The sequence below is a fragment of the Triturus cristatus genome, chromosome 8 (assembly GCF_964204655.1).
Source record: "Triturus cristatus chromosome 8, aTriCri1.1, whole genome shotgun sequence".
In the NCBI taxonomy this organism is placed as follows: domain Eukaryota; kingdom Metazoa; phylum Chordata; class Amphibia; order Caudata; family Salamandridae; genus Triturus; species Triturus cristatus.
Genome location: NC_140591.1, coordinates 326923282 through 326948226, shown reverse-complemented (window position 1 = coordinate 326948226; position 24945 = coordinate 326923282). Strand labels below are relative to the sequence as shown.

General features: G+C 42.4%; 1 protein-coding gene and 1 non-coding gene across 4 annotated transcripts; both read right to left on the bottom strand.

Annotated features, from left to right (window-relative positions):
* Positions 1–8269: 8269 nt before the first annotated feature.
* Positions 8270–24629, bottom strand: RPL21 (ribosomal protein L21). Of its 3 annotated transcripts, none has more exons than XM_085621624.1 (6): positions 24381–24629; positions 18745–18823; positions 17901–17962; positions 10202–10314; positions 8663–8813; positions 8270–8393 (listed from the first exon to the last, which is right to left on the bottom strand). In XM_085621624.1, exons 2-6 carry the CDS (start codon positions 18809–18811, stop codon positions 8304–8306), a joined length of 483 nt encoding a protein of 160 aa, XP_085477750.1. In that variant the 5' UTR covers positions 18812–18823; positions 24381–24629; the 3' UTR covers positions 8270–8303. The 3 variants fall into 3 exon arrangements, with proteins under 3 accessions (XP_085477750.1, XP_085477751.1, XP_085477752.1); XM_085621625.1 differs by having other exon boundaries at positions 24355–24411; XM_085621626.1 differs by having other exon boundaries at positions 24346–24404.
* LOC146802065 (small nucleolar RNA SNORA27) lies at positions 10036–10162 on the bottom strand. Its single transcript, XR_014968118.1, has one exon. It is a non-coding gene; the product is annotated as a small nucleolar RNA SNORA27 (small nucleolar RNA).
* Positions 24630–24945: the final 316 nt, after the last annotated feature.

Genomic DNA, 24945 nt, shown 5'->3' with positions numbered 1-24945 from the left:
TTAAGTAACTCATGACAAAAATATTCAGGGCTTGACAAACCTATCTAAACTAAGGGAATATTGAAAAAATCTGTACGCAATATTTACTTGACCCAAATCAAAAGTTAGCCAGCTACAAATACTAGTAGTCGGACTATTTCCAAGTAGAATATAAGACTTAAAAATTTGACTGAGTCCAACCATTTCATAGTTTATGTTCTAAGAGGCTATTTCAGATTTAGAATCCGAATTGAATATTTGGATCCACCAGCTCTCTACTACCTACTTGACAAGCAAAACGCTAACTACCCCTGAATCCAAAACAATTACTAGAATCCAATGGGATTACTCACATGCGCCAATGCTCCACTTAAGAATGAGATTGAGGATACCTTTGTAACCCCTTCCAGGTGCAGGACGGCACGCCACAGTGCTAGTGTGCGCAAGTCGACTCCCGGCCGTCCACATGGCACTTGAAATCCCACTGGTGCGGGCACCAGAGGGATTTCCTTGAACCCCCAACAGCCGCAGGAGCTGGGGAAGACCTTCCCCAGCTCCAGAGGCTGGCTGTGTGGTTTCCCTGAAATGATCAACAGCGTGGACGTCATTTCAGTGAAACCAAAACTGAAGATACCATTTCAGTTTCACTTTCTACGTGCTCAGGGGGCCATCTCCGTCCCCATAGCACATAGAAAGTCAGGAGGTATCACTGGAAAGAGTATCTCCCCTTTTTCCAATGGTACCCCTCCCTAGTGGATCCCTGCTGCTTGGGGATTGCCACAGGAGGGCGCTCCACTAGCAGGGATTATCCACCCACTAGACACCGGGAGGGGAGAGAGGCCCTTTGGGCAAGGGCCTCTGCTCCCCCCCAGAATTGGGAGAAAAATCAGTCTATGCCCACAATCTTCCCCCCTGGAGGCAGAAAGCCCACTAGAAGCCATGGATTTGTTTTAAATTTGATTTAGGGGTGGGGGCTGCCAAAGATGGGCATGCCAATGCACCACCCCAGCAAAATTCCAGTCCCCAAAAGGAATTCCAGTCTTTCTGCCCCCTCTAGAAGGCAGGTGGGAGCAATAGCCATGATCTGCCCCATAGGGCTTAGTTTTTGGTCCCAGGCACAGCAGCCATCTAAGGAAACCCACACATTTCTGAAGACTAGACACCCTGTGGAGTCCAGAAATGTATGGCTTGCGAGGATCCCCATATGTTTTCCTACCCAGAATCCCCTGTAAACCTCAAATTTAGCTGGAAAAAAAAAAGATCACGTTCTTCTCAAATTTCTGTGGTAAAGTTGTGGGATCACAGGGCCGACAAATTTCCTACCACCCAGCACTCCCCTAGATCTCCCGATAAAAATGGTACCCACTCGTGTGAGTGGGCAAAGTGCCCATGGCAGGGAAAGGCCCAAAACATATTGTGGAGACATCAAAATAACCCATCACAAAAACTACCTGGTTTTGCAAAAGGAGGGTGGGGGGGGGGGGGGGTTGGGCACCGGAGTTTTTGGCCCTGGGATTGGTGGCCATCTTGGGAGACCTACCGAATCCACACATTTCTGAAAACTAGACACCTTGGGGAGTCCAGAGAGGTCTGGCTTGCATGGATCCCCGAACATTTTCCTACCTAAAATCCCCTGCAAACCTAAAATTTGGCTGGAAAAATAACTACTCATTTTTTGGGTTTGGATCACCGTGCCGACCCAAAACTCCTACCACCCAGCGTTCTCCTCAGTCTCTTGATTAAAATGATACCTCACTTGTGTGGGTGGGCCAAGAGCCTGTGACTGGCCAAAAACATAGGAATTAAGAGCTACATTTAAATAAATAAATAGTTTTAGCAGATTCTGCATTGGACAGTCACACAAGTGACATCATTTTACTTGGCACATCAAAGGAAACGCTGGGTGATAGGACAATTGTGAGTAGTTTGCTTTCTCGCACTAAGTGCGCCAGTATGCCCAGACGTGGGTCCCAGGCTCACTGTGCCACTAGATTCAAGCCATCTTGGCTGATGAAGGCTGAAACCACGAGACAAGTCCTAGGATACCTGTTTCCCATCTAGCGAGGACCTGGTTTGGCAGTTCGGGCTAGACTGTTTCCATGAGACACAGGATCAAGACTGATTTGCATATGGCCAGGTCTAAACTGGGGTGGCATGGTGAGCAAAACAATGATGGATTTAAACCAGATCTCTTGACTGGGATGGTGAATGTTTTGAGTTGTTCTGCATTCCGTCCATCAACTGTGTCTTTTGCAGGAAATTTTTCCAGCACGGTGATCCCACACAAAAATGTTTTTCAGCTAAATTTGAGCTTTGCAAGGGATTTAGTGTAGGAAAACATTAGGGGATCCACACAAGCCATACTTCCATGGACTCCCCAGGGTGTCGAGTTCTCAGAAATGTGTGGGTTTGGTAGGTTTCCCTAGATGGCCACCGAGCCAGAGGCCAAAACCCAGGAGCCCCCCTTGCAAAACCAGGTCGTTCTGCAATAGGCAATTTTGATGTCTCCACAATGTTTTGGGCCCTTCCCTGCTGCAGGCACTTTGCCCACCCACATTTATATCGTGAGACGCAGGGTGGGTGGAAGTTTGTGGATCCCCGCAGATTCCAGAATTTTCCATCACAGAAACATGGGGAAAATAGGTTTTTTTCCTTCAAAGTTATGTTTGCAAGGAATTCTGGGTAACAGAACCTGATGAAAGCCACACAAGTCACCCCATGCTGGATTCCCCTGGGGGGTCTAGCTATCAAAAATGTATAGGTTTGCAAGGCTTCCCTAGGTGCTAGCAGAGCAGGGGTTCAAAATCCACAGCTAGGCCCTTGGCAATAAAAAGTGTCCAAGTTGTTTTGGCCCATTTCCTGTCACGGGTACTAAGTCTCCCCACACAAGGGAGGTACCATTTTTGATCGGGAGACTTTGAGGAATGCAGTGGATCAATGCAGATTCCAGACCTTTACATCACAGAAATGTTTTTGTTTTTTTAAACTCAGTTTCAGGTTTGCACGCGATTCTGGATAACAGAACCTAGTGAAAGCCACACAAGTTACACCATCCTGGATTCCATGGGTGTCTAGTTTTAAAAAAATGTGTTGTTTTGCTAGGTATCCCTAGATGCCGGTTGAGCTAGTCCAAAATCCACAGCTAGGCACACTGAGAAAAAAAAGGTCAGTTTTTACTAGAAAATGTGATTATGTCCATGTTGCGTTCTGGACCGTTTCCTGTCACAGGCACAAGGAGGTCCCATGTTTAACAGACTTGGGTGAACACAGAATTGTAGAGCAACTGTATTTATTACCTATGGACTTTCAATGCATTTCTGCATTCCAAATGCAAGTCAATGTGTAAAATAGAAGTCACAGAAAAATGTCCTATAATTCACATGCTGGTATGGGTGACCACAATTTGAGATGTGCAAATAGATACTGCTTCTAAACTCTACAATTCGTTCCAGAAATACATAGGTGTTATCTATTCTCCAATGATTTGCTATATACCCGGTACACAATGAAGAACCATTGCAAGACGCAGCTGTTATTGCCTCTGGGTTCCTAGAGTTTTTGGTGAACCTACAAGTCCTATATATCCCCACAACCAGAAGGGACCAGCGGATGTAAAGGCATATTACTTTAAAAAAAAAAAAACGCAGGTCATACTTGCACAAAAAGTGGCAAAAATAGCTATGTCCCAGTAAAAATGCCAAAATATAAATTTGTTTGTTTTCTGACAAAAGACTTGCTGTCCCAAAAAGCTGGGAAGATGGCGATTTCAGCACCACGAACAGTTTGTCGATACCATTTGCAGAGAAGAAAAAAAAAACATTTTAGTTAGGTTAGTAAACCCTAGAATAAAGTTTGTTCCATGTAGGGCAGTACTAAACATATTTTAATTCACTACGCACTCATTCCACTACCTTTAGATTGGTACCTCAGCTCAAAACCACAAATTAAAATAAAAGGTTTAAAAAAGTGGTACATCTTTCTCTGTTCAGGCAAACTATGGAACTCATTACCCCCCGCCCCCCAAACATGGGAGCCACAGATAACCATCTTATCTTCAGATGACTACTCAAGAGTTGCCGCTTTCCTATCAATCAAGGAATTTGTAGAGCGCACTACTCACCCGTGAGGATCGAGGTGCTGCTACTGCTCTAACAGCCAGGTCTTGAGTAGCCTCCTGAAGGTTAGTAGGTCTTGGGTCTGCCGTATGAGGATGGGGAGGGTGTTCCAGGTCTTGGCGGCGAGGCAGGAGAACGATCTGCCACCGGAGGTCACTCTTCGGATGCACGGGGATGGTGGAGAGGGTGCGGTCGGCGGAGCAGAGCTAGCGGTTCAGGGTGTAGAAGGGGAGAAGTCTGTTAGGTATGCTGGTCCGCTGTCGTGGAGTGCCTTGTGTGCATGGGTGAGGAGCTTGAAGGTGATCTTGTTGACGGGCAGCCAGTGCAGGTCTCAGGTGATGTGGCTGTGTCGAGAGAGGTCGAGGATCAGGCGGGTAGAGGCGTTCTGTATGCGTTGTCGTTTCAGCAGTTTGGCCGGGGCTCCCACGTAGAGGGCGTTTCCTTAGTCCAGCCTGCTGTTGACGAGGGCCTGGGCGACCGTTTTTCTTGTGTCGGTGGGGATCCACCTGTAGATCTTGCGGAGCGTGTTGAAGCAGGAGGATGAGACGGCGTTGACTTGCTTGGTCATGGAGTGTTGAGTCGAGGACAAACCCCAGGTTGCGTGCGTGGTCATTGGTGCTGCTCCCAGGGCGGTCGGCCACCAGGAGCTGTCCCAGGCTAAGGGGGTGGAGCAGAGGATGAGGATCTCAGTTCAGCTTCAGACAGCTGTTCTGCCTCCATTCGGAGACTGCTTTCATTCCTTCGTGGAAGTTGGTCTTGGCGGTGAGGGGGTCCTTGGTGAGAGGGGATCAGCTGTGTCCTAAATGATCTCTACACTCAAACACAAATGTACTGTGCATATAAGCATACATCCTTGATTATATGTATTTAGATATGAGCATCTTTGTACAAATATATACTGTAGTTTAAAAATCTGATATTCTTTAGGTCTGCTAAACAAACATGTATATATTATAGTTAAAATATGCACACAGACATTTTATGCTTAACCTGTATATAGGTTTCAGCATATTTTTCATGTGTTATTTGATTATGGTCAGTTTCTCACAATATGTCAATATAATCATAACAAGGACATCTACAAGTAACTCACTATTGAAATAGAGGAAATAAACAAATAAGTATTTTAAAAAGCAAAGTAGCTTTACACACAGCAACACCTGAAAGTCTGATTTCTGACTATGTATCCATACATGCACATATGGAACTTTATACAATTTTAAAGCTTTATTTTCCTTCTGGGTGTATACCGTTTCAATGTAGCTATATATCAACTTCACTCCTATTGTAGATGTTTTTTTAAAAGCCTTCTAATCCCCTCCAATGCACTGGTGTCTAATCCTATACCTCTCCACATATCCACTACCTCCAGTGATTCATTACAAACCTCAATGCACTACTACGATCTCCCCAGGACAGTTTGACTCTCCCCTCGACTCACCACAAAACCTCATTCTACTGCTATGGAGTCCCATATAGCCCTTTCTAGACGCTTCCCTTTATTCCTCCTCGACTCATCCCCAAACCTAATTTTATTTTGATCTCCAAAATAGCACTTCCTAGACTGTTACCACCTCTATCCCCATGACTAGTCTCAAACCTCAACTTACTAGTATGATCTCCCCAATAACCCTTTATAGACCCTTCCCTCCTTTGATGCACCCCAAACCTCATCTTACTAATATGATCCCCCAAATAACACCATCTGGACTCTTTCCTCCTCTAACCCTCCTTTATCAAACTCAGATTCACATGTCCGCTGCTCAAATTAACATTCAATTATTCTATTTCCATATACTAATCCACCTTCAATCCTTGGGGTTCCAGAGCAGCGTGCTGCTCACCAAAAAGCGCTACGACGCATCAGTGGTAAGCAGTATATACATAAAATTACAATAAAACCAGAACAACGTCAAAGAATGCAGGCGAATTGGAACCAGCTAGTTGCACATTGACCTGGGAAACTTAGCTTTGAGAAGGAGGAACTGGCTATAAAGGAGGGGACTATACAATACTTTTCTAACACAGGCAAGGAAGAAATTTCAAGAGAGCAAATAGATTGGGCTTCCAGAACTGGATGGGGGTTTTTTTTTTTAAAGGGGGAACATGCCAGTAAAAAGGCATACTGAGCTTGTCTTTCAACAATCGGAAAAATTAATTTCAGAAGAAAACTAGACTGAATTTTCCAGAGAGAAGAGTATATGCACTTTCAGAAGGGGGGCAATCACTATATGGGACCTTTTAATTAAGTGTGTGACAAGCAGGGTACAGCTAAGCTGGCCAATGCCTGGGCACTAAGGAACTGTGATAGGATCCTGCAAGAAGCAGCACCCCCTCTCATTTCACTGTGGCTTAAATTGCTTTTAATCAGGTTACATTCTGGATGTCCATATTTACTACCCCTGAAACCCATTCATTTTCCTCCTATCTTCCTCTACAACTCCTTGTACCACCAATCCATTATCCGCCTCCCTCCTTTCCCTCCACACTGCATGAGTCTGAGAGCAGAGCTACGGGTTGGGGAGGAGCAGTCATTGCCCCATTTCAGTTACTCAGGCCTTAATCTTTAGCTAAAGCATGTCACAGCTGTAAAAGTCTGTTTATTGAAAAAGACAGCAGCGTGGCCCTTTCCCAGCTCTACCGACCTGTAATCCGATGGCAAAATGCATGACAGACTGCCACCAGCCTTTAAAAATCAAGACTTGGCACCCCAGCTGCACTGACTTTTTTTTAAACTCACGCCACACACAGTCTTAGCCCTACTAGCATTCACGGTAACTTGAGTGAATGGTAATATCCTGGGGAACTGCAGTTAACCCATACCTTTGCCTACAGCTAGCTAAAAGCATTTTTATTACTGTAAATAATAATCTACAATCCTGCAGATTGTGCATGAAATTATTACATATATACACACACACACCACGCCTCCACCACAAAGAAAAAGCACTTCTCTGTATAGCACATAATGGTCCTGCACAAATTTGAGAACTAGAAGCAGTTTGCCCTTAAGGACTGGCAGTGATGCATGCAGCACTGCAAGACTAGAGCTACTAGGTGAACTACCATCACTCAAGATAGCCAACGTGGAAGCACAAGCACCTAGGAACCGTTTTTAACAAATCTCATTCAGAGACTACTACAGTAGATGCAAACCCATCAGTCGTACACCTTTGTGATTTCTCAAAATAAAACAAACCCCATTCTAATACATATAAGCACCTGCGGGCAGTCCACTAGCAATGTTCAGAAAAAACATTTAAACCGGCCACACTCCAAAAACAGCATCTAGCGAACAATGAAGCAAGAGGTCCTGGGGGAGGTGAACTTCAGATACCTCCAGCCAACCACTTTTTACATGCAATTGTCATTATTGCCATGTCAAAAGTATGAAGAAATATATAAATGCTTTAGTACAAGTTCCACTGAATCAACTAATTAATGCACAATTTACATCTTATAAATAATTAGCCTTGGCAATTTTCAGCTGCTTGTGTTTATACTGTAAAAACCAGTGCCCTAACACATACAGCCACAGAAGTGGTTTATCACCCTCTGGTGGGTAAAGTCTGCACCACCATTTGAAAACTGGAGTAGAAAATCTTTAAGATCACTGAAACATCTTTTTCCATGGCCCTATAGTGGACCGCTAAACACATCTGAATGGGCATAACCACGAGCATCAGCCTAAGAAAACTGCGTTTTATTGGCACCTGTACTTTATTCAGGTTATGCTGAAACATTACTAGCCTTTGTTTTGACTTTCCCTAACCTTTGCTAATATGGGATGCATTTACAGCTAGTGCTTGGAAACGCCGATATTTACTTTCTATGTGGCGTGAGCTATAAATGCAGCAAGGATTTTTTTTGCACTAATTCCATGCGAAGCCTTTACCATAGTATACTGCATGCTCTCAGTTCGCCGGTGAAATGGCAATTTGTCATCTTGCTCTAAGAAGCAATCAAAGGAGGACGATCATCACCGAACAGCAGCATACAGGCATAAGACTGCTGGCATCCAAGGACTGAAAGAGTGTAGTACTAATAGCTTTTTTTATCTGGCAAAAAGTTAACTTATAATCAACTGCAAAGAAATTATGAAGTAACCTCCCCCCCCCCCCCATTTTCCACGTTTAATTTCACCCTAAACAGTAAAAAAGGAACAAACACTGTAGTGCAAAATATTTGCTTTTATTCGTAAATTCTAATTTACGCCATGAACTCATAGGGAATTGGCTCCAACAGTTCAGGTTCCTTGCCCAGAGTACTAACGAAGTGCGCTGCTCTTGGTGCTTCCGGCTGGATTAAAAAAGAAAAAATGAGTTTAGTTCACATGCAACAGTTTGCAATGTCTAAATTAAGAACTATGCATTTAATATGCTCTCAGTACCGGTGAAATAATTTGCTCATGTGTACTTCATTGAAGTAATCATAGGAGAGGATCATCATTGAGCATTTTTCAAACAAAGGACATTTAATACGCAACGCTAAGGTTACATTATTAAAATATTCTTTGATGCGCTTGAGCTTCAAAAGGGTCATGAAGATATAGAAGTACACTAGTTTACCTGGCGTTTCATTTCAACCCACAAGCCTTTCTCCTTGGCCTCAGTCTTCCTCCTTTCATTCTCTTTGACACGCTTCAGAAAGCTGTCTCTGCTTTTTGAATGTTTAATATGCTCAATGCGCACGTTAATTCTCTTGGCAAGTATTTTGCCCCTGCAAAAAGAAAAAAAATAGATCTGAGCTATTCTATTTTAACAAGAACCTCAAATGATACACTTTTTTCATATTACAAATACCCTACTGGTGAGGACATGCCTCTAGGTAAAGCTAAGGCAAGCCCCAGTCCTTGTACATTAACTGAACTGCGAAGTCACAAAAAGACTAAAACAGCCCCAGTGCAGAAAATTGCTTTATAAAAAGGTAATCATGTTACTTTATCACAGAGCAATAGTGTGTACATTGACACCATATGCAAGGACATACCATAATCACTGCAGTATTGGATCCCGTCCCCCAAACATCTTGCTTACATCTTATCCACACAGTGCACATCTGTTCCATTACGTAAAGAGTGAACGGCAAATTCACTGACCAATGCTTCGTAATCCCCATCTGAGCCATACTTGTGACCAGTATATACCAAATCGCCTCCGTCCAACAGATTACTATGACTCTCCCCCACCCCATGGGTGCACAATCTACCAGATTATTCCACACACATTATACAAGATAGCATCCAAACTAAAATCCTCTGAGTGAAATATCAGTCCACTACTGTTCACACACTCACTGATCCATTGTATTGCAAAGACCTTACCAAGTGAAAACGAATTTACCCTTAAACATGTCAGACTCTTATTGATGCAGATCCTTGGTATAAAAATTAATTGAAGAAAAAAAAAAGATTAAATAAATGAAAGGACAGCAAGAGCTGCAACAGACCCAAACTCATTTCAGAGCAGATGGTTCCAACGGGCAGTTCAGCAATTACACACTCAATGGATTGGAAAACACTTTAACATCTCCATTTCAATGGATACAAGCACATGAATGATCAGACGGTCCATAGTAACGTGGCGGCCAAGGTGCTGCAACTGCAAATAGCATGCCTCCTACATTCAATTGCTATGCAATCTAAATTAGAGACCACACTCGTACTGCAAAGGGCCTTTAATCAAGTTATGCATTGACACACTGGAGAACTTCTCACATAAGCCATTGGCTTACCGCAAACCTTGGATAATGAACATTACATGAATCCTACAATAGATTTTTTTTCCAAAGTGAAAATTGGCCCAGTTAACTAAAACTCCACCCCCAGGCTCAGTCAAAGCCCATGTTAAATTTAAATGAACTAAAACAAATCCGTTCACCATATACCGGACTAAAGTAGCAAACTAATTGTTACATGCACTACCAAGTTTTAATAAAATAAAGCTGTTTCCTCAGACAGGATACAAGTCAAATATGGATTTGCTTGTGTTTTAAAAGGATAATTGCTCTGCCCCACGTGAATGACCAGTACAGACACCAGGTCCGCCTAGTAAAGTGAAAATGGGACTTCCAAGTGAAATACACAAGCCCATAGTGAAAATACTTACTTGACTTGTTTGTTTACAATAATTCCCACTGCATGTTGGGTGACATTGAATATCCTTCCAGTCTTGCCATGGTAACACTTGTGCGGCATACCCTTTTGAATTGTTCCCATACCCTTTGAAAGAAAGGAAAAAAAAACTTGTAAAATTCAAATTTAGGCTATAATTTTTACTTTACAAAATAAACACTATGTTTAGGAGGCAATACTTTAGTTCGGCAGAAGTGTCAAATATATTTATACTAAGCAATGCTCTGTGCACGTTTTCAGCAGAGAAAACCGATACAGCATAGTGCAGGCAAATACACAGACGTGCAGAAAAGGCGTCCGGCTAATGTCGGTCTTGATGTATCTGGAAGAAATTAATAGGATACTCATAAAATGTATTTGGCCTGGCAAATTTCCTCAATTATCTTACAAAGCTTTGAAGAGCAATAGCTTACAGCGGTTTGAACTTTCCATATTCTTGTTTAAACAATTTAGGGTCAATAAAGGAGTTTTTGGGGATGTTTCGGCAAGAAGAGTGGGAGTCTTAGGCTAATTTAGCTTTAGAATCAATTTATCTCCATCTGCCCGGATTTAGCATGGTGGAAAAGTAGGGTTCAGAAATGAGCTAAAATTGAGAGCGAAGTCTTACACAAGGGAGGGGACCAGAAAGTGGAGGAAAACAACCACATCCACTTAATGGGATAAAATCCTAGTTTCCTTATGAGCAGTTTTAGATTCAACACAGGGGAAATATGGCTTAACAACAAGAGCTGCACAACAGCATTAACAGGGAACTGAGAAAGTGAAACCACCTGTTCCTACCCTTTGCCGTACATCCAATGCACAACACAAAATCTAGGTGCTCGAGCAAACTTTAGTACCGACGATATAACAAGCATTTACAATGCCAATGCAATAGGTCTCGCATTAAAGATAGTTTGAGCTATTAGCATGGCATTGCATTATTAATTACAACGCCAATAGTTCAAACTTTTAATAACGCAGGACCTCTTGCATTGCAAATGTTCGCTTTGGAAGGCTCTCATTTTAGTTTGAGATTCAAAGCAGAAACAGAATGCGGTGACAATTTACTAGGAATATTACTTTTAAAGCCAAACAGGTCTCAATTCTCCAAAATTAACAGAGATGGCTTGCTTTTTCATCTAGAATAATGTAATTAAATTTCGACAACAGTTTGTGGAACAATTGCTTGGGGTGGCCTAATGATTCAAAGTAATCAGGCCACACTGTTTACAGTTCTGTTGTACAGGGCCCGGAAGGGACCCGTTTCAATGTCCATCGCTTATATCTAGGGCTCACAGTTTACTTATTTTTTTAAACATTTCCGTCTGTATTTATCCATATTTAGTGTATAAATGAAGTTGTAAAACTGTACATTTCCATATTTATTTACGGATAGATGCACACTCTTGATGTCTGTCCTGTTTTAGCTATTTAAGCTGTCAATTACAACATAATACATCCACTGGTAAATACCAGCATTATACCACAAATGTATACATACTGATGCATGCAGTTATTTAAAGAAATGTTATCCTGTTTTTGTTGCATGCTTTCCATCTGTTAAAGTCACTTAAAAGCAGCACAATTTTCTGTATTTATCCACTTTTAAAAATAAATGCAGACAGAACACATTGTTTTCAGTCTGTATTCATCTGTAAAACCAGATAAGGAAGCCTTACCTTTATCCTTACAAAACGCAGTATGGTTTAAAAAGACATCGCCGTAATAGAAAAAGGTCAGAAAAAGACATTTCCAGCACAAGTGTTTCTTTTTTGTATCCATATAACAGGTGAACGAATGTAGGAATGCAGGGTAAAATATAAGATTTAAAAATAAACAAGCATTTACAATGCAATGGTCTCGGCAATATTATAGGTAGAGCTATTGGTATTGCTCATTATTTTATTTTTTATATCCCTAAATAAATAATTTGTCATTTCTATTGGCATTAGCTTTTTTTTGCATATGTGATACCTATTGGGCAGTTCCAAAATGTGCTCTTTCTGCACATTTTTAGTTCAAGGGAGTGTCCATACTAATTTGAAAGTGATTAAGCTATTGACATTGTAAATAACAATGCCGTTTCTTTAACTGTTTTAAAAACAAAAACATAAACAAAAAAAATGTCATGAGCAATGCCAATAGCTCTAACTTTAACAATGCCGAGACCGTTGCATTGTAAATGCTTGTTTGTCTTTACCAAGGAAAACTTAAACCCTACTTTTTATCTTTCATCTCTTTGTTTATTTGTTTTCCTGGGCTCTTTCCTACCTTTAACCCCTTCGCCGCGGCGGGAATTCCGCCGCGGCGCGGGGGGGTGCGGGGGGGCAGCGCGGCGGGCCTGTGCTCATGACGGAGCCGCTCCGTCATGAGCCACAGTTGAGCTGTGCTCATGACGGAACGGTTCCGTCATGACTCCGCCCATTTGCGTTGTCGCCCCGCACAGGCGGGGAAACAGCGCCGCGCAGGCGGAGCGGCCGCCGACAGGATTGCCATGACGGAACCGTTCCGTCATGAGCACACGGCAACCGTGGCTCATGACGGAACGGTTCCGTCATGAGCAGGGAAGGGGTTAAGTCAATTTAAGACTTTTTGAGATTTTTTAGATTTCTTTTTTTTATAGAAATGTTGGTTTTCGCATGTTATGGTAGAGAACTCAAATGCCGAGGTAATACAACAGTGGCTGAATAAGCAAGCTCCAAACAAGCATTGCCAAAGCAAATAGGTCCCACCTTTCAAGTGAAACTTTCAAGCTATTGGCCTTGCTAATGCTTGTTTGCAAAGCAATTTGAAAAAAAAAATACTTAAACTGGAACCAAAGCAAAACTATCTTCAAGCACTTAGGAATGTAACACTGAATTCAATATTTTCAAGCATTACGAAATGCAATTTTTGTTTTTCAAAATGTGTGCAGAAAACTGATTAGGATCTAAAAAGTCATTGCACGTGAACGAGCATAAAGACAGCACAGAGGAATGTTTGTAGGTACTTAAAGAACATAACAGCTGTCTGATGAAGTGTCAAACTGTTTGCCATTAATTAGTTCCCTGATGCGAGACGTGCAAGGATGCAAGTCAAGGAACGAAAAAGAGATTTAAAAAAATGTTATGCCCCAGATTTAAAAAAATGTTATGCCCCAGAACTGGAACAAACACAAAAGGACAAAGGAAGTAGGCAAATGAGATTGACAAAAAAAGCAAACAAAAACAAAATCCTACCACTTTGAGTACAATCGCGGCCTCTTTTTATTCTCCTACTGACCACCCCCCCCCCCCCATTCTCCATTTAACTTGCCAAAATCACTGACTGCTTTTTCTGTTGCTCGCCCCAAACATCTCTTCTCACCAACATACCACACCCCCACCTGGTGTTTCTGCTCTTTCTTTGATGCTGAATCCAATTTTCTCACACCAGGTAATGGACAACTGCACCCCAGCGGAGGCGCATAAACATCGTACCTCAGCACACGGACCTATACACACAGTGCTTTGTGAAGACCTGGAACACACGCGGACACATTTTCCTCTTTCTATTGACAAACAGAAGTCACATTTAAACCTACAATCTTCCCTAAGCAAACACAACTACACCCTTGCCAGAGCGGCTGGAGCGGAAGAGCTTGGAGAGCCGGCGGAACCCAGGAGGGAAAACTGTTTCAACATACACAGAGCACGTCTGGTCGGGTTGTTGAAGTTGTGTGGTTCTGTAATAATGACTAACTCTAGGGGGATACACTCACCGTCAGAAACAACACTACGCAGGGTGGGTGTGGCATCAAAAGCACTACAATGTATGGAGCCTGTGATTTGATGTAGGTCGATGCATTTCTCATGTTTAAACTGCATTTTTAGAACATTTATAAAAAGTTTTTTGGGTTGTTTTTTTTTTTAACTGCACTATGACCAGATAGCGCCTTAAAGGCATTCCAATGGCAGAAAGGCGGTATCAGATGTTGAGAACATAGCCAGTTATAAATAGAAACTCTGTATTGCATAAACGCGATGGGTGCCTGTGGCGGGAGGAGTCTCGAGTTCCTACAAACATTAAATTGGCGGTGGTTCTGGGGCTCACTGCAGGCTCGAAACCAGTTCTGCTGCAATGCGAGGAGCGGTTTGGGAATGTGCCTTCGGTGGGGGATGGGAGAGCAGGAAACTGCAGCTACAGGACTCGGCCGGTAATTGGAGGGAACACCTCCTGGCAGAGAAGAGACGGAGCGGGGAACCACGGCTTCTGGACAGCGCTAGAACCCAAAAAGAACACACATTCGGGGATGAACTGCCTGCCATTCCTCCTCCCCCCCCCCATATCATGCGACATTTGAAATACGTCCACCTGCCGCCGACAAACATTTCACTCAGCCAACGACTGCAATATAAGGGCTATTTTAATGAACAAAGCGTCTTCTTTCTGGTTGGCCTGCTTCTAGGCGATCCGTTTTTTTTCGCAGACAATGAAATGTAATTTTCTTTAATCCCAAATGTCTTAACAGACCACAATGTGTGATCCTGGGCACATCACTTTAGCGCTTAATTTCTGGAGATGCCGGCGGGGGGCAGGCAGCGGGGAATGGGATGGAGAGCTCGAGACAGGACATCCCAAAAACTCAGCAATTTTTAAGAAATTCAGCTTTGGCAAAGACAATAGCTTTGGCTTTTGCACAGAACAGTACCGGCGGCGCTGGCAATAACGTCATCACACTGAAGGCAGTCCTAAAAAAATGGCGGATGGAAGCTTCGAAACTTTTTCGGATTCGGGGGCGTGTTCCTGCTGTTCGAGAAAGGGCGTGGCTAAAAAGTGGAAAGAACAGCAAGGAACACGCCCCCGAATCTGAAAAAGACGGAGCCTATTTGGAGGGACGGCTCTCTCCTCCAATGGCTGGCCTCCGTTTAGGAAGCCAGCCAATGGAGGAGAAGCTAAAAGAGAGGCGGGCTAAATAGCCACTCAAGAAAACATAAAATCTCCGACTTCCGGTTCTGCCTTCGGCAGACCGGTAGTCCTCGACCTAAAAACAGTTTACAGCAAGTGAGGTGAAGCAAGAGAGACAGAGGGTAGAAGAGATATAAAGAAAGGTGGGACAGCTGCCAGCAGAGCAGGAGAAGTGGACGCAGTCCTAGTCTTCTCTGCAGTCGCACCACCTGACTTGCCACACCTCTGGCAGCAAGGTGGCAGAAAACCTTTCCAAATGGGAGACACCGAGATGGGCCCGAGCCCTGCCCAACACAAGGGGCACTCTCCTGCGGTGGTACTGGTTGGAGCATCAGCCCAGGAAGGGAGTCGCAATGCTCATGCACAACAAGGGGAGAGGAAGGAACCCAGATGGCCCGTGGGAGGGGATACCGCTTGTTCCGCATGTGCAGACCGAGTGGCTCTGGGCAAAGAGTGGCATCACACAGACTGAGGGAATCTAGTTTAAACAAAATGAAGAAAACAAATGTGGCCATGCACCTCTTTAGACGACCCTTGTCTATAGAAAGTGGTGTGGCGGCTATTACGTGAAAGCGCAGAATGGGGCTCCTGTAAAATAACATTTTAAAAAATGATAACCGTCCAGTGTAAGGAAACTGTAGTTGGCCGGTGCTCCTACAGAAGTGATGCATCAGGAGCACCAGCCAATAAGGAAATTAGAGGGGTGGGATTGTGAAACAACGGCAAGCACCAGGTGTAATTACACTCCATAGTGATTACAGCAGGTGTTGCCGACAGCACATGCGTGCTGATGCTCAACCTAAAAATCTGACGTTTCTGTACAATTTAGGCAACTGAAATTAGGTGGCAATGACGAAATTGTGGTAGAGTTAACTTGGGTTGCAAGAAAATGCAAGTTATGCCACATATCTGTTGCATAATCTAGTTATAATACATGGGATTCTGCATTCCCTGTATCAAAAACCATTCTCAAATGTCTATTATTGGCAACTCGTGATGCAAGCAGTTCCCAATCAAAAGAAATGACGCCAGAACTCAAATGTAGTAACTTAGTCGATTTTTGATGTCACAATTCCTGCTGACAGAGCTAGCAATCGAGGAAAAGGGTAGGTAAGGTCATGGAGCAAAGCAAAACGCGGGATCTCTCCTGTTTATAGCCTTCGCAAGACAAGAAGAATGGGGAAATGGATGGCAACGTTCCTTTTTTTGCACTTCTACAATAGTTATAAGTTAGAATCTTTCTGCATGTTTCAGTGCTGCTGTGCTTTTTCTTTTTTAAAGAAAAAACGGACTTTGTTTAAACCAATTCCAATATTTTTTTCCCGACAACTATCACAGCTTTTTGATGGGTTAATTTTACACTAGAGATTCGATTTTTATGTTTACAAACATACCCGAGCCAGCAGCTGAGGGGAAAGGCAAGGCCGGGTTACAAGGCATAATTAAAGCAGCAGTTTAAAGGAAAACAATTTTTTCTTCTGCTCTGTTTTTCTAGTTGTACAGTGATAAACACAAAGTAGGCATCTATGCCAACATTTTTGCACTCTAGTTAATCACAGAAGAGTTAGAATCTTTCTGCAGGTTTTTACTGCGTTCTTTCTCCAAACAACCTTAACAGCACTCAATCTGTAGTGCCGAATAGAGGCAGTCATGAATAATCTTGGAGTAGTAATTTCAATATTCATAGGATGTTCTGGTAATGAAGCATGCGTTTTTTCCAGGCGCTGGAGAAAGGCCTGCAGCAAGGTAGTATGAGATGTGGGTTGGAAAGAGACTTCGAATCAGGTTAGTGGGCCTTAAAGTAGAGCAGACTTAAGCATACAGCTGTAAACGCTGAACTCCGCTTGTATTCTACAAGGTAATTTGATTTCCAATTTTAAGACACGCTGTACTGCTATAGCTAAACTTTCATTGCCAGCAGTCAAAGCTGAAAGCCTCCATGCCGCAGAGGAGCTACAAACTGATCACAAAACAGAGTGGTACACTGTATATGGAAGGCGACTTGAGCATCAAGCAAGTATAATCCTGAGTTTCTTTACTTTTTTTGGAACACTGAATTCCTTGGAACCTTGTTAATAGGAGTCAATTATTGTAAATAATTCACATTGTTCGCTATTTTTTGGTTGAATTAATTTTAACACTACTGACAAGGCAAAACATACATCATCCCCAGCCACAGTTTACAATAACAATTCGAGGTTTGTTTTAGAGAACTCAAATTTATAATAAAACATGCCAGTAGTGAAAAACTAAGGGTCTGATTTTCCAAACACTGGTCAAAAGGAAAGGAAATGCAGGAAGCTAGGCATCAGCTTTCAGGACCAGAAATTTTAAACCAAGGGGGCCGATCCCCAAATCCATGAAGGCCAAGCATAAATTTAAGACAAATCCTGTTCTATTCCTTGACGTTATCTTTCATGCCTCTAAACTGGCACTAAAACATCTAAAATGGGAATAAAATATTAGGAGAATATTAATATTTAAGTGCTCCCTTTGCGCTTTAACAATCTGCTCAAAAAGTCAAAGCCATGTACTTAAAGGTTTGATAATCAGCTTGCAACTAACGTAGGCAACAGTACTGGCACCACTATACTGCCATATACAGTTACAAGTTTCACCCACTCTCCCCCATGCTGCCATATACAGCTATGGGTTTGACCCCCCTCTTCGATTTAGTAATACTGATTTATTTAAAACTGGCTACAATATTGTGTCAATATAGCTGGCAGATTAGAGCTCTCCTTGACAGACTTTATTCAGAATACCTTGATGTCCACTATGTCCCCCTTCTTGTAGATGCGCATGTAGGTCGCCAGAGGTACAACTCCTGTAACACAATTAGAGTAGCTGGTAAAAATAAAATAACATTTAAAAAAAAAGCACGATCACCCGATACAAAAACCAAACAATCTGTAATTGATAGAGGGCAATGAAATATTGTTGCAGTTGTAATTCAATAAAGGGAAAATAAATATATTCTAACTGAAGTCACCCTCATTACTTCCCTCTGCATATTTACGTTTATCAGAGCAAGCAATACATACTGACTCACCCTACACCAATCGCTTGAATTTAAACCAACATGCATTGCCAAATATTATGAAGAAAAAAAATACACCAAAGAGGAAAAACAAATCTAACAGGGGGCTATACGAAAATTGCAAATGCATTGGCATGTGGCCGTAATTATGCCCGGTAAAAAAACTGCCAATAAAGTTTGGCGAGATAAACCATTACTAAACCAGAATTTAAAAAACAAATAAATCTGGTTTATATAGAATTGCATTGTTATAATTTTAAATAAATAGACACTGTCCATCTAATCTTTATATACAGGTACCATCTGCACTCAGTACGATGGAAGCAAGGCTACACAAGCGGCAGTTAGAACAAGATCTAGTAACTGAAATTATTCAAAATGCAAGCTCGCAAAATGCAATTTACCAAACAAAATATATAGACCGTAGAGTGGCATGATAAATCCCCTGCAGCCTGAATGATAAGAATTCCTATTATAAACCCTATACAGACCTTGAAAGACAGCTTATGTTCATATGACAGCTAAAGAAATAGTCAATGCATTTGGAAACTACAAGAGGAGGGACTCACCATGTTTGCGGAATGGTCTAGAGAACATGTAACGCGTTCCTCGCCTTTTTCCTCTTGTGTTCGTCATTTTGGCGGTTTACTGAAGGCAAGGGATATAACAGGTTTATGTTATTTATTAACAATTGTGTATTATAAAAAGTTGCAAAAACGTCCTTTAACAATTGACAGCTACTTTATGATAACATGTTATTAGAGTAGGAGGGGGCTGGTGCTCACCACCACATCAATGTACCTTTAGATCCAATATAAACGAGATTCTCCTGGACAATTGCTGTACAAAAACGATTTGAGGCTTTAATCTATTCTGTACTACATGACCATCGTGCATCTTATTTAGCAACAGAACAAATGTCTTATATGGCTATTGTATTATAAGCTATTTAGAACACAACTGGGTGGCTACTGATGTACAGCAATAACTGTTGAGATAGAAATTAATTGCATCAGTTCTATGGTTATAATTGGCAAAGAGCAACATTTAAAGCAATTGCTTTCTATAAAGGGAACAGACTTAATATACACGTACATCAAAAAGGAAGGTTCTCTACTATTATCTTACGCGCTGCAATATGCGACCTATCAATGCTATTTTGCCTTTAAGAAAAAAGGTTGCACTAGCACCTGCAGGTAGTGAGCTTCGGTGGAAGGACAAATTTAAATAACTACCTGGGTAGCTTGGGGAGGACTGGGAGATCTAGTAGGTATGACTTGGGGTCATTTGGAAGTAGGTATCAAGAAAGGACATTAACTGTAATTAGGGCCGAAATCAGAACAAACCCCTCGACCGCCGCATTCAAAAACGAAGTCAAAGGACTACTCGTGAAAAGCTATCTGCAACAATACGCCCCTTACCAGCCAAATTAACTTTTGTTTTCTTGTTTAAAACACTGGCCTATCTTCCTACTATGCAATGTCATCCTGTGTAACCTCTTAGCTGTTTATTTTCTCTTATCAGCTTAAGCGGTTTGCTTCGATATACAGCGCTCAGATACCCTGCCACGCTATATAAAACTCTACAAATAAATAGATCATTCACTGTTTCAATATACGATGCAGTAGCTTCTAAAAGACTTCTCATTAGAGAGCCAGATTGCTGGGTGGAGTGCAAAGGTGGGTGAAAGTTAGAACAAACGATACAGCGTTAGGGAAGCAAAGTTTAGAAACTTGACTCGAGATATAAGGGAGTGGACCAACTGCAAGATTACAATAGTGCAGTCTACTGAACACTAAAGAGCAGATGAGCGTGTAAGCTGCCCTCCATGGATACTTTAGTGCACGACACCTTTAGCCAGTAATGAAAAATGTGTTTAGTGAAGGATTCCATCTTCATTAAAGGGCTGAGGAGAACTTCACGGTTTCTGCCCGCAGGAGTAAATTTAACACTAAGGAGGTTAGAACAGAATCAGGGAGAGACATGGGTGCTGATGTGGAAAGAACATCCAAAACGTAATTCATCAGTATTCCTGTCAGAGCCATTCAATGCTGGATGGCAGCGAGAGGCAATTCCAGATAGGTAACTATAGGTGAGGAGCAAAAGTAGAAAAGAAAAAAGAAAAGATTTGAGTATTGTCTAAAGAGGTGATACAAGAATGAAAACGTGCAGAGCAGGTCACAGTGGGACAATGAAATCTGAGAGTTAAGGACAGAACGCTTTGAATTGTGACAGTGTTAATACAAGAGTCAAGGACTGGACAAAATAGCCTGAAATATGAGTCGAGACATTTGTGCTTCAGGCTTTGGATGCCTAGTGAGTCTAGAGGAGTGTAATCAACAATGTAGAAGATGGCAGAGAAATCCATAACTATTGGCACTGAGTCACTTATTAAAGGGAAGGGGTAAAAGTTGGACAATGTACAAGTGTTTCTGTGGAGGATACATAACCCTACTTTGAGGGGCATATGCAGGTTTAAAGACCGGTAAGAAAACATGAAGCAGTTGAATAACAGCCATTTCAGTATACTGCACTATTTATAAGAAAGTAGGGCAACATGCACAGAATCAAATGGCAGCTTTTTACTGGAACTAGATTCACTGGGAATAAAGCGTTCAGCAGTTGTTAACTGACCAGGATGGGTCATGGTTAAGTGAACGTGAAGAGAGCTGTTTGATTTGGGGGAGGGCGCAAGGCTAAAGTGAAGCACCACGGATTTCACTTGGTATCTATCGTCAAGTGTCCTCAAGGCTTGTTTGTATTGCTCTAGCTGGAAGGTATTCCTGCTCTTGCGCCCCTTGCATAGGAAAATATTCCATTTTGAAGATGTGGAATGCAGAGTGCTATCTTAGACTGAAGGAAAGGGTTGGGGTGGCTAGGGGCTACAATGTATTCAAGACTTATTATAACAATCGAACAATGTTGAGCTGGGGTACAGCCAAGTCTAAGTGGGTTTCCTTTTGGGAGTCAGGGTTCTAACTTGGGGAGGCTGCTGGGATAACGTTTACATGGATTAAAGGCAAGGTAGAGTTGAAGCTTGCTTATTCATATACACAATATAATAAATAAGGCAATGCTGGAATTTCCAAGCCATACCATTACACATTTCTTCAGGATAGGAGTCCTACAACTATGAAGAAAGTAAAGTGATTTTTACAGGAAAGGGGCCAAAACAGACTGAACATTAGTTCAATAATGATGGGTTGGACCGATAGAGAGTTTGGAAAGTTAGAAACAAGAATGAGGTCAAAAGCAAGGGTACGACAAGACGCGAACATTCGAGGACTCCGCTGGATGGATAGCTGCGAGGACCGAATATCCTTATACGCTGACGATGTTCTTCTGTATCTGGCCTCGCCCCAGCAGTCCCTCGTGTGTCTCCTTGATATATGTAGCTCTTAAGGCCGGCACTTGGGATACACGATTAACTGGGTTAAATCAACCGTGTATGTCCTACACTGACCTATACCAACACTACAGATGAGCTGTGAAGTCACAGTAGTGTAGGATACGTTCAAATACTTAGGAATCCATATAACACATGACCCGGACGCATTCATGACAATCTCCCAAGCACCTCTGCATCAACTGCAAAGAGACACGAAACACTGGCAATCGCTGCCCCTCACACTCTTGGGGAGAGCAGCTCTCTTAAAGATGATGGCGCTCCCAAGATTTCTTTACACACTGCAAACACCCCTTTCCCTGTACCCTCTTCGTACTTTTGAGCCATAGAAGCAGAAGTAACCAAGCTCCTCTAGGATAATAAAACAGCTAGAATAGCTATAACAAAGCTGTTCCAGACATGATGGTGGCATTGCACTCCCAAATATCCAGATATGTTATTGGGCATCCCAACTCACTGTAATCAATCACTGGATTCATATTACCCATACTGACCCGGCCTATGGTCTAGACCGAATCGAGCTGGGTGAAGGGGGGATTATTTCAAGCACTTTACAATAAAACCCGGGCCCAACACCACACACTCCAGATATGGAAATTAGCACGTAAAAAGCTGGGATGGCATAATAAGATAACATTAGCAATGCCCCGTTAGGATACAGCATTAGCAATGCCCCGTTAGGATACAGACAAATTGGGCCGGTGGGGAATGAGAAAGGGCTTCAAGCGATGGGACGATATTGGAATTTCTAAAGTGGGAGATGTCTGGGCGTGAGGAAAGATGGTTCCCTTTGCGCGGCTCCAGGAGCAATACAAAATGGCACCCACGGAGCAATTCCGCTACCTTCAGATCAAACCACGCTTTAGAGGCAACGATTCCCCCTAACACTACCCCACCCGAGGCATCTCCACTAGAGGACAGAATATTATCAGACCATCTACACACCAAAGCGATCTCCCTAACATATCGGAAGATCATAAATAATATGCTGGACCCAATGCTAACGTTGGGGTGGAAGTGGGAGATCTAGACTACACCGACTGGCAGGAAGCTCTGGCTTCACCCAGAGGTAGCGATCACATCCCAGCTGCGCCTAGTGCAGCTCAAAATCCTATATAAAACTTTATTATACAAGAACCGTCCTATACAAGATAAGCAGAGCAGATAACCCTTCGCCTACGACAATGCGGAGCGCCTGGTTCCTTTTTTCACACCATCTGGACCTGCCCTAACATAATGCGTTATTGGAAATCTGTTACGGATACTATTACAGGAGTCAGCGGGCACCCGGGCCTATCAGAACCAAAGCAGTGTCTTTTAAACATTTGGGAGGCAACAGATCTTACCGACCTGGTGCAAATGTGGGCAACATTGGGATGTTAGCAAAGCAAAATATAGCTCAACACTGGGGCGTAGCAGCCCTACCCACACACACGGAATAGTGCAATGATATGGGCTTGGCCAGGATGGCGGAGAAGACAGTATATGTACATAGGGGATGCCCAAAAAAAATGGATAAAGTTGTGGGGAGGCTGGAATACACACAGGGGCGAAATATGTGAACTGCCGACAATACCAAACGATCCAGAACTGCAATATGGCGCGACAAACTTATCCTATGTATAGAGGTCGATCAATGGTGCATACTACACGCAATGTCAAAGATGTTAGCAGTCACAGAAAACTGCCAAAGATGTGTGAACCGTATAACGTTCAATGTATCACTGCATTTTTACGCAATACCAAATATAGCTTAAAAAAAACCAAATGATTTCCCTTGACAATCTGCTGGTGAGATGTGAATTCATTAGAGTGATGACAAAGTTGAGGAAAGAATGTGATGCAGTTAATTATTAAACTTAACGTAAACATGTGCAAGTAGTATGGTTGGAATACAATGAACAAAATAACCAGGACTATTACCACATTCGTCAAAGAATCGTCCCGGGGATGGAGAGTCATTGTGTACGTGTTAAAAGAGACGAGAACTGATGTGTACGGTGGTGTTAACAAGAAAAAATAATGGTAGACGGGGAAGCAAAATCTAATCTCACCGTAACAAATATGGAGGTGTGCATGAAAGAGGGACACGTTCATTGTGGAGTAAGTGAGTCCATGGAATCATCATCTTTCTCTAATTACATTGTATGGGAATGAAAGATGGAATTACGAAAAAGATGAAAGGGGGGGGGTCGGGAGGTGTTCGAATAATGTAGATATAAAAAGGGCCACACTTTTAAAGGATAGAAACCGGTTTATATCCCATCTGACGGCTAGTGGCAATCCAGAAATTGTGATCTAACTAATTAGAATACCAATACACACCACGTTTTCACAGCATGTTTTAGGAGCGCGGACACATAGGACAAGCGGGAGATAATAACTAACAAGTCTTTGCTGAGCCATAAAGCAAATTAGTCTGGTGGCCTCCCTATGCGTGGACAGGCTCACAAGACACGACCTTAAGTCTAGTAAAAAGACACCAGAAACAGATCAATAAACATGTTCAACGGGAAAGATGAAGTGATGAAGTAGAAATTGAATTTATTGCTCATCTGGATCCTAACTGTAACACGTTTAAAATACTATGAACCCTGATGGGCAACAGGCGACACATTCTAAACCGGGGGCCCACCGTTCTACTACCCAATACCCGCCAGACACAAAAATACTACCACCCCTACCATCTATAGGAACTCGGATAATCTCCCTAAAATGTTACATGCAAGCAGTTTACAAATGTAGCAGTTTTCAGCTAAATTACTCAAATTACCGGAGCACCATCTCGCACCGCGTTACCTGGAAGATGGCGAATCCGGCGGAAAGGGAAAACGCAAGGACCCCACGGGTCTTACAGGGAAGTTCCGGGGTTGCCCAGCAGCTTGCCTGATTGCATGCCGAAAGAAAAATCCGATCTTATAGTCTCTCTGGTAGCTGAGCTTGGGTCTTATATAGTGTCACAGTCCCTATTTCAAGGATAAACGAGCTCCAAAACTTTAAAGAAAGCGAAACAGGGTTGAGAAGTCCGACACCGTCCATGTCAGAACTAGGTCTTGACATTGGCAAACTTGGTCGGACGTAACATAAGCGGCCATCTTAGAAAGGTGTACAATATAGTCATTTCGAGATAATACCCCCTCTAATTCATTCATAATTGCGAAATGCATGTAAATATAAAAGAACAGTGTGAACGATTCTAATAATAATTTAGTGCAAAAGAATGTTTCGTATAAATATGTGTATTTGATTACTTATAAAGCTACTTCCTTTGAAATTAAAAGTTAAATTACGATACATGCTCTTTTTAATGTAGAAATCACAATTATTGCGTATCTTTTTGGTTATATAGAATAGTGTGTTAGCG